This window comes from Neoarius graeffei, chromosome 3 (genome assembly GCF_027579695.1).
Source record: "Neoarius graeffei isolate fNeoGra1 chromosome 3, fNeoGra1.pri, whole genome shotgun sequence".
Lineage (NCBI taxonomy): Eukaryota > Metazoa > Chordata > Actinopteri > Siluriformes > Ariidae > Neoarius > Neoarius graeffei.
This window is the reverse complement of record NC_083571.1, coordinates 61732243-61741842: the sequence shown is the minus strand read 5'-3', so window position 1 is coordinate 61741842 and position 9600 is coordinate 61732243. Positions and strand designations below refer to the sequence as shown.

Genomic DNA, 9600 nt, shown 5'->3' with positions numbered 1-9600 from the left:
CCCCTTGTGCAGCAATAACTGCAGCTAAACATTTCCGGTAACTGCTGATCAGTCCTGCACACTGGCTTGGAGGAATTTTAGCCCATTCTTCCATACAGAACAGCTTCAACTCTGGGATATTGGTGGGTTTCCTCACATGAACTGCTCGCTTCAGGTCCTTCCACAACATTTTGATTGGATTAAGGTCAGGACTTTGACTTGGCCATTCCAAAACATTAACTTTATTCTTCTTTAACCATTCTTTGGTAGAACGACTTGTGTGCTTAAGGTCGTTGTCTTGCTGCATGACCCACCTTCTCTTGAGATTCAGTTCATGGACTGAATCTCATGTGTCAGCCCTGCGATGACCTGGCGACTTGTCCAGGGTGTACCCCGCCTTTCGCCCATAGTCAGCTGGGATAGGCTCCAGCTTGCCTGCGACCCTGTAGAAGGATAAAGCGGCTAGAGATAATGAGATGAGATGAGATGAGATGAGATGAGATGAGATGAGATGAGATGAGATGAGATGTTCTCCCGGTGTCTGTGTGGGTTTCCTCCGGGTGCTCCGGTTTCCCTCAAAGTCCAAAGACATGCAGGTTAGGCTAATTGGTGGCTCTAAATTGACCGTATGTGTGAATGTGAGTGTGAATGGTTGTCTGTGTCTATGTGTCAGCCCTGCGATGACCTGGCAACTTGTCCAGGGTGTCCGTAGTCAGCTGGGATAGGCTCCAGCTTGGCTGCGACCCTGTAGAACAGGATAAGCGGCTACAGATAATGAATGGATGGATTTGGTAATGTGGTAGATGTCTGGGATGACAGTCTGTTATATTAATGTGTGTTTGGCATCATATGAAGCTAATGGTGGGACTGGTGATGTGTTTTTCACTCTTGTGCTTTTCTGTAGAGCTGAAATATATAAAATAAAGCCAAAAGAGGCACATGAAAGTCATAATTTTATTGCATATTGTGCCTTATTCTCGTGCACATGACAATGAAGCTTAAAATTTGAGCTTGAACTTTGTGTAATTTTCCATTCTATTTCAAACAAACAAATAAAGAAGGAAGGAAGTTGTGCAAACACTAAATATGTTTTTTAAGGTAGTTTGTTGGTTTTGCGGGTGGCACGGTGGTGTAGTGGTTAGCGCTGTCGCCTCATAGCAAGAAGGTCCGGGTTCGAGCCCCGTGGCCGGCAAGGGAGTTTGCATGTAGAGCCCTGCAGTCCCGCGGGACCCGACGCAGTGCAGCACGGGACAAATTTTGAAAGCTCATTGCGGGCGCGGGCGGGAGTGCACAATGCGGGAGCGGGCGGGAGAGGTGATAAGCTGCAGTCCCGCTAACTAAAAACGTGTTTAAAATAAAATTTATAAATTATTAATTTATGTCTATCGTATATAATTTGTGCTGGATATTTTATTTGGCATTCATAAAAACATTTTAAGATGCCTAAATTTGCGGATGTGGTCTAATCTCGCGTACGTTTCCGATTCCTTTCCGCTCTTCCATGTTTGAGATCTCCGATCATGGCAGAAGAGCAGAGCTCCTCTAGTGAAACTTACAGTGCTTCAGAAGTAAGTGCTGCTTTAAAAAGAGGTACATTTACCATTAAAAAGTCAAGAGTATTAGTCCTAAGTATTAAAAAGTATTAAAAAAAGTATTAAAAAGTATTAACTAATATTAAAAAGGACTGTATATCGCACAGATTGTTCAATTTAAAGCTAGAAATAGACAGTGTATAATCTGAGGAGCTGGTTGTGGTTGCGCAGCACTTCGTATGAGAGGAGAATGAAATCGCGGTTGGAATCATAACGCCACAGACTCAGAAGTGGGAGTGGGAGTGCGCAAAGCGAGAGCTGTCAATCAAAGCGAGAGCTGTCAATCAAAGCGAGAGCTGTCAATCATGAGCGCATGCAGCGCTCAACTTGGAATGTGTCAGCAGAATGTCAGAGTCTAAACAATAAACTTACAATAAATGAAGGATCGGTCAGTGGAGAGCTCAGCTAAGCTCAGCATGTTTAATTCCCCAAGCCAATGACAAGAACTTTCGTGAGAAATAACGCGAATGTCTGCATCATGCGGGATTTGCGAGCGGGAGCGGGACAAAATATGGCAGGCGCGGGGGTGTCGTGGCTCAGGTGGATGGGGCGCCATACCGTGGATCCGGGCGACCCGGGTTCGGTTCTGGCCCGGGGTCGTTTCCCGGTCCCTCCCCGTCTCTCTCTCCTGCTCGTTTCCTGTCTCTGCACTGTCCTATCCAATAATAAAGGTGGAAAAAAGCCCAAGAAAAAAAAATATATGGCAGGTGCAGGCGGGAGCGGGACTGAAAATCATAATTCTTTGCGGGAGCGGGACTGCACAATGCGGGAGTGGGACTGAAAATTCTGTCCCGCGCAGACCTCTATTTGCATGTTCTCCCCATGTCCGCGTGGGTTTCCTCCGGGTGCTCCGGTTTCCCCCACAGTCCAAAGACATGCAGGTTAGGTTAACTGGTGACTCTAAATTGAGCGTAGGTGTGAATGTGAGTGTGAATGGTTGTCTGTGTCTATGTGTCAGCCCTGTGATGACCTGGCGACTTGTCCAGGGTGTACCCCGCCTTTCGCCCATAGTCAGCTGGAATAGGCTCCAGCTTGCCTGCGACCCTGTAGAACAGGATAAAGCGGCTAGAGATCATGAAATGAGATGAGATAAGATGTTGGTTTTGTTGTTAGTTCACAATGTTTATTAAAATAAACAGGAAATAAAATGACCCTGTTAAGCTTTTTTTTAATATTATGAGCTTTCTGTGTAAAATTATTTCTCAAAACATATCGTTAATGAAGTGTAAAGAAGCCAAAGAAAAGGATGAATCATGAAATATTAAGTGTAATAACGACATAGCATTTCATTGTTTTCCCCACAACTTGTCGGGAAATATGTGCGATTCCAGCGATATCCAGCAGATGGCAGTAAAAACGTTGCATCAACAATCAGACATTCTTAATCGATTCTTACAGCCATCTTTAAACAGGACGTGCAATCGAGTAAAACATAATTGATTCAAAGATGGCGGACCCCAAACAAAATCAGAAAAGGTCTGGGTTTTATTTAGATGTTCGGGGTTTCCCTCTCCCGTTTTGTTTTTGTATTATTTGTACATTATAGTAATATCGACATGTTATCGTGAGGTTTTTTTTTCAAATGCAAAGCATGTTATTCAGTTTAATTTTAATAAGTTTAATGCTACCACACCCGTGTAACGTTAGGTAGCTAAAATGCTAAACTGGAGCTAAAATGCTAACTGTTTGCATTCATTTCGAATTATTTGTATGTTTTATATCTCCTTCCGTAACAGGTTTATACTCTCTAAAATGGATGTTTTAGCCTGGAGCAGATTATTCGCCTTGTTTTGGAAAATCCTAAATCCTTACGGTTTGGACATTTAGTGCCCTAAATGAGGTCATTTCTTAACTCGTGCAGTGCGCTTATGTAGGGAGCTTGTAGCCATTTGGGACTGAGACATCATTGTACCTACATATCAGCTGAAAGCCAACCTCTGCTTCTTTTTCAACTTTTATTCAGCAGTATTTAACATCAGAGCAGGATAATTATAATTTAGGTTTGCAAGAAACAAATATTGCAGTAACGTCTGCAAAGTAAAGGTGATATAGTGATAATTAAATATAATAATGCATATTTTATACATGTATGTTTTATATCTGTGCAGTGTTAAAATAGCTGCTGGTGCAGTGGTGTGTGTGGAGAGTGAAATCAGAGGCGATGTCACCATCGGTAAGCTTTTTCCCAGTTTTGAGTGCATCATATTTGAGTTGTTTTTGCGATAGGGGAAAGAGGGGGTTCGGGGGCCACACTAATTTTTTTTTTTTAAATACATCGTATAAAGAATGCAACTTTATTGACAGTGTAATAGAGCACACACACAGATATTAACTGACGTTAAATTCAATTATAAAAGTGCAACTGTTTTTCAACAAGTTAACTTATTTTTTTTACAGTAGAGCCGATTGCCCACAGGCGTGGGGTAAAAAAATCTAACTTTCTATTTCATTTTGCAGGATACAGTTATCATGCATCCCGTTTGGCTCCTGACTAATCTGCAATCATGTCTGACATGCTGCTAATAAATTATATACATTTTCAATGTAGTGGGGCTGTATACCCCACATGGCCTATTTCCCCCTTTTCCCCCTTTTTTTTGTCTGATATTCATCCATTAAAGGAAAAAAAAGAATCCCTTGTGCTAACACAATTATTTTCTGTTTGTATCCCTCTCTAGTAATCAACTTTTTATTAAATTTTTTTTTTTGATAAATAGAATGAAGATACAAGTTATTTAAACTACACTGACCCTGAGTAGGATAAAACAGTTATGGCCCTTTTCCACTACCCTTTTTCAGCTCACTTCAGCCCGACACGGCTCACGTTTCGACTACCTTAGAGCAGCACGACTCAGCTCGCTTCAGCCCTGCTTAGCACCCAAAACTCGCACGGTTTTGGAGTGGGGCTGAAGCGAGCCAAACCGAGCCGAGTGGGGCTAGGGGCGTGAGGAGACACTCCCCTGTGCACTGATTGGTGAGGAGGAGTGTCCTCACACGCCCCGCGAGCACGCTGGGATCTGTAAACACCGTAAACCCGGAAGAAGAAGAATTACGAATTACGAGAATTTCTGAAGCCTTATGCGCCTTGCCTCATCTATACGCTCTTGCCAGTATCTGTTGGCGTTGTCGGTGACAACAAGCCACAGCACCAAGACCAGCAACACTAACGACTCCATGTTTATTGTTTACTATCCGGGTCGTGAGACTACCGCTTAAAAGATCACTGATGTCACTGTTTGCGCCGCCTAACAACATCACGTGACGTCCACCCACTTTCGCTAACTCCACCCAATGTGTCCACCCACTTCCAGCCAGCACGGTTCAGCGCGGTTGTAGTCGAAATGCAACTCCAACAGCCCCACTCAGCTCGACTCAGCCATGTTGGTAGTGGAAAAGCGGCATTAGTAAAGCTGAAGGACGTAATTAATTTAAGATCGGAACTTACAATCATTCATGACTGTTTTGTTGTAATTTTGTGTTTGGTTTCCTGACTTGTGTTGTGTCCCGCTGAATCGGCGTCACCCGACATTGTTAAGGAACTAGTGGAGGGAGATGGACAGAGAAATGTGTGTGTTTTTTATTACTGAACTCCTACACTTGTGCAGAGTGTCAGGATGGCAAAAAAGACTGAAATATCACACACAGTCTCAATCCATGTGTCCAGGAAGTGAATAAAAAAAGCAGATTGAGTTTCTTTCACAACCCTATTTGCATATGAAACGATTTTTTTTTAATGAATGATAAAGCTGTGGAGTCTATTATAGTATGTCCAGTTTAAACAATAATCAAGTACTTTCTTGAATTGAACACTCAGCTGCTGTGTTGTACACTGACCGGACAGTTTAATAGAAACTTGTTCTTGATTCTAAGATCCCTGTTCTTGGCTGCAGGAGTGGAACCCAGTGTGGTCTTCTGCTGTTGCATGCTGAGATGCTTTTCTGCTCACCGCAGTTGTAAAGAGTTGCTATGAGTTGCTATATCCTTCCTGGCAAAAAAGCACGAACCAATCTGGCCATTTTCCTCTGACCTCTTTTCAACAAGGCATTTGTTTCCACCCACAGAACTGTTGCTCACTCAATGGTTTTTTTTTGTTTTTCGCACCATTCTGTGTAAACTACAGACTGTTTTGTGTGTGAAAACCCCAGGAGATCAGCAGTTTCTGAAATACTCAAACCAGTCCATCTGGCACCCATGCCACAGTGAAAGTCACACTTTGAGATCACAATTTTTCCCGTTCTGATGTTTGAAGTGAACATTAGCTGAAGCTCTTGATTTGTATCTGCATGATTTGATGCACTGTGCTGCTGTCAAGGGATTGGCTGATTAGAGAACTGCATCAAACAGCAGGTGGATGGGTGTTCCTAATAAAGTGGCTGCTGAATGTATGTCATTTGATATACCTTTTTAAGAAAATAGGAAGCCGTAAGCCTTAACAAGCACCCTGAGGAACCAAAAGCCCTCATGTTAGGTTTGATGATTGTCATTTTAGCATCTAGTTCAGGGAGTTCAAAGCTATTACTCTGTCGCAGGGCCGAGGACGGTGATCCACCCAAAAGCCCGGATCATTGCAGACGCTGGTCCCATCATCATAGGAGAAGGCAACTTGATTGAAGAGCAAGCTCTCATTATTAACGGGTATCTATTATGTGTTTATTTCCATTTAAAGGTTAGTATTTAGAAAGTATTTACTTTCTTACAAATAACTGATTGGACTGTACATTTTTTTTAAATCATTTAATTACGCAGCATGTTTTTAACCTGTTTTACAGTTTATACAGTTGTGCTCATAAGTTTACATACCCTGGCAGAATCTATGATTCTTTGGCCATTTTTCAGAGAATATGAATGATAACACAAACATCTTTTCCACTCATGCTTAGTGGTTGGGTGAAACCATTTATTGTCAGACGACTGTGTTTTCTCTTTTTAAATCATAATGACAACAGAAACTACCCAAATGACCCTGATCAAAAGTTCACATACCCTGGTGATTTTGGCCTGATAACATGCACAGAAGTTGACACAAATGGGTTTGAATGGCTACTAAAGGTAACGTCCTCACCTGTGATCTGTTTGCTTGTAATCAGTGTGTGTGTATAAAAGCTGAGTAAGTTTCTGGGATCCAGACAGACTCTTGCATCTTTCATCCAGCCACTGACATTTCTGGATTCTGAGTCATGGGGAAAGCAAAATAATTGTCAACGGATCTACGGGAAAAGGTAGTTGAACTGTATAAAACAGGAAAGGGATACAAAAAGATATCCAAGGAATTGATAATGCCAGTCAGTAGTGTTCAAACTGTGATTAACAAATGGAAAATCAGGGGCTCTGTTAAAACCAAGCAAATGCCACAAAGTATCTCGCCTACAATACGCCAAACAGCACAGAGACAAGCCTCAAAACTTCTGGAACAAGGTAATTTGGAGTGATGAGACCAAAATTGAACTTTTTGCATAACCATAAACGTTTACATTTGGAGAGGTGTCAACAAGGCCTATGATGAAAGGAACACCATTCCTACTGTAAAGCACGGAGGTGGATCGCTGATGTTTTGGGGATGTGTGAGCTACAAAGGCACAGGAAACTTGGTCAAAGTTGAAGGAAAGATGAATGCAGCACGTTATCAGCAAATACTGGAGGCAAATTTGCACTCATCAGCCCGGAAGCAGCGCATGGGACGTACTTGGATGTTCCAACATAACGATCCAAAACGTAAGGCCAAGTCGACCTGTCATTGGCTACAGCAGAACAAAGTGAAGGTTCTGGAGTGGCCATCTCAGTCTCCTGACCTCAATATCATTGAGCCACTCTGGGGAGATCTCAAGTGCGCAGTTCATGCAAGACAGCCCAGGAATTTACAGGAACTGGAGGCTTTTTGCCAAGAAGAATGGGCAGCTTTACCATCTGAGAAAATAAAGAGCCTCATCCACAACTACCACAAAAGACTTCAGGCTGTCATTGATGTTAGAGGGGGCAATACACGGTATTAAGAACTGGGGTATGTAAACTTTTGATCAGGGTCATTTGGATGTTTTTTGTTGTCATTATGATTTAAAAATAGAAAACACAGTTGTTTATCAATAAATGGCTTCACCCAACCACTAACCATGAGTGGGGGGGAAAAAAGTTTGTGTTATCATTCAGATTCTCTGAAAAAAGGCCAAGAAAGCAAAAATTCTGCCAGGGTATGTAAACTTATGAGCACAACTGTATGCTGCATTGCTGTTTTGTAGCTGGTTTACTGTCAGAGAAATATTGTGATACAAATAAACGGTCATGAAAATGTCAGTGTGTGGTTTTTTTTTTTGTTTTTTAAATATTAGACCATATCTTTATTTTGACACTTTTTACTCTCCACTAAAGCCATGGAAAATCAATAATAAATAATCTTAAATATCTTGTTTTTGTGTGTGTTTCTGCTCAGTTATCCTGAAAACATCATGCCTGATGCAGAGGGATACGAACCGAAGCCCATGACGATAGGCACCAATAATGTTTTCGAAGTTGGCTGTGGTATGCTTAGCTTTTTAAAAAATTTTATTAATTACAGTTTTTTAAAGCATTAACACCAAAACTGATTGTCTCACTACAGTGAGTTGTAAATGTGTCAGTGTATTGTTTCAGAAGCAGTCTGACTTTTGTCTGATGTTTCTAGTTTCCCAGGCCATGAAAATTGGGGACAACAATGTCATTGAGTCTAAAGGTAATGCAGCTTCTTCCAGTCATTTGTATCCGAGTCTTTCACTCAAAACGCATAAAATGGTCAAGTGTAAAGATTTGTGGATTTGAAATTTTCAGCTGGGTGACAAAATAAAGGAAAATCATATATCATAAAGGAAAATCAGTGTATATAGTGTGTTCAGTGCTGAGCCAGTTCAAGTCACCAGAACAGCAGAATATCTTTCAAGATATTACTGAAAATAAATAAATTTTAAAAAGTGAAAACACAAGTTTTGATGCAATTACACTCCATGTTATATCGTGAAGAGTTTAAAAGGTCTTATGACGACTCTATCCTTTTAGCTGACGTGGGCCGTAATGTGATCCTGACGAGCGGCTGCATCATTGGTGCGTGCTGTCGGCTCAACACGTGTGAGGAGATTCCAGAGAACACGGTCATCTACAGCTCCAACTGCATGAGGAGGGTACAGACCGAGAGACCACAGGTAACACACACCATCACACAGCAGGGAATCTCAATCGTTTTGCAGCCAGAGACACTTTTAGCTGTAAAATAAATAAATAAATCCACAGACCCTCCTTAGTACAGATTCACATATAATAGGTTCATTTTTTTCTCCTCTAGAATTGTACAATTTCCATCTTGTAATTACGTTTAAAAATAAAAATCAGACCCCTTGACTATGCTTCATGGACCCTACTTGTATTTTTTTCCCCCTTTTTAAATAATTTTCTCTTTATTTCTGACACATTTTTCTTTCCATCTCCTTTTCTCCATTTGTATTCGATCCTTAAACAGCCCCAGACTCTGCAGCTCGACTTCCTGATGAAGATTTTACCCAACTATCACCATCTGAAGAAGACGCAGAAGGTTAACCCGACTCCTGCACGGACCTGAAATCATTCTGCATCATAGCTTTGCTCTTATAAATGCTCACAAAAACAATAACCTGTGCTAACTATGAGAGCTTTTTTTTTTTTCCTGTTTGTCTTACTTCATACCCTAATGCTCACTACACTCAAAGATTATGTGCTGTCTTGTATTCAATTCTGATTTATTTATTGTTGTCTGATATTAAAGGCATTCTCATCCAGCTGTTCTGATCCAAATGCTGTTTCTGTTCTGTGTTTGATCCACCAGGTGGCACCACTTTAGAAAAATTCCAGCTTATTAGAGATTTATGCTGCATTCATGTGCTATGGGAAGATGATATTTTCCAGTTGGGAAGTGGTATTTACCAGTGTGTTGTGTTCACATGCTTTTGTTGTTGTTGACAAATTAAAGATGGTGGACCAGATTCAAGTTAGCAATAGTTAGTTAGCTATCGTTAGCAATAGCGTCTGCTCT

At 41.3% G+C, this 9600-nt stretch overlaps 1 protein-coding gene across 1 annotated transcript; it reads left to right on the top strand.

The window, feature by feature from the left end:
• Positions 1-2986: 2986 nt before the first annotated feature.
• Positions 2987-9362, top strand: dctn6 (dynactin subunit 6). Its single transcript, XM_060915954.1, has 7 exons — positions 2987-3047; positions 3680-3744; positions 6101-6206; positions 7996-8084; positions 8227-8274; positions 8595-8737; positions 9052-9362. The coding sequence occupies exons 1-7, from the start codon at positions 3019-3021 to the stop codon at positions 9148-9150; spliced, it is 579 nt and encodes a 192-aa protein (XP_060771937.1). The 5' UTR covers positions 2987-3018; the 3' UTR covers positions 9151-9362.
• The last annotated feature ends 238 nt before the right edge of the window (positions 9363-9600 follow it).

Bases quoted from the DNA above. Each gene is read 5' to 3' on its own strand.
- dctn6 (XM_060915954.1), top strand. From the start codon at position 3,019: ATGGCGGACCCCAAACAAAATCAGAAAAG. The intron at 3,745-6,100 runs GTAAGCTTTTTC...ACTCTGTCGCAG, and splicing joins CAGAGGCGATGTCACCATCG to GGCCGAGGACGGTGATCCAC. The intron at 8,085-8,226 runs GTATGCTTAGCT...TGATGTTTCTAG, and splicing joins TGTTTTCGAAGTTGGCTGTG to TTTCCCAGGCCATGAAAATT.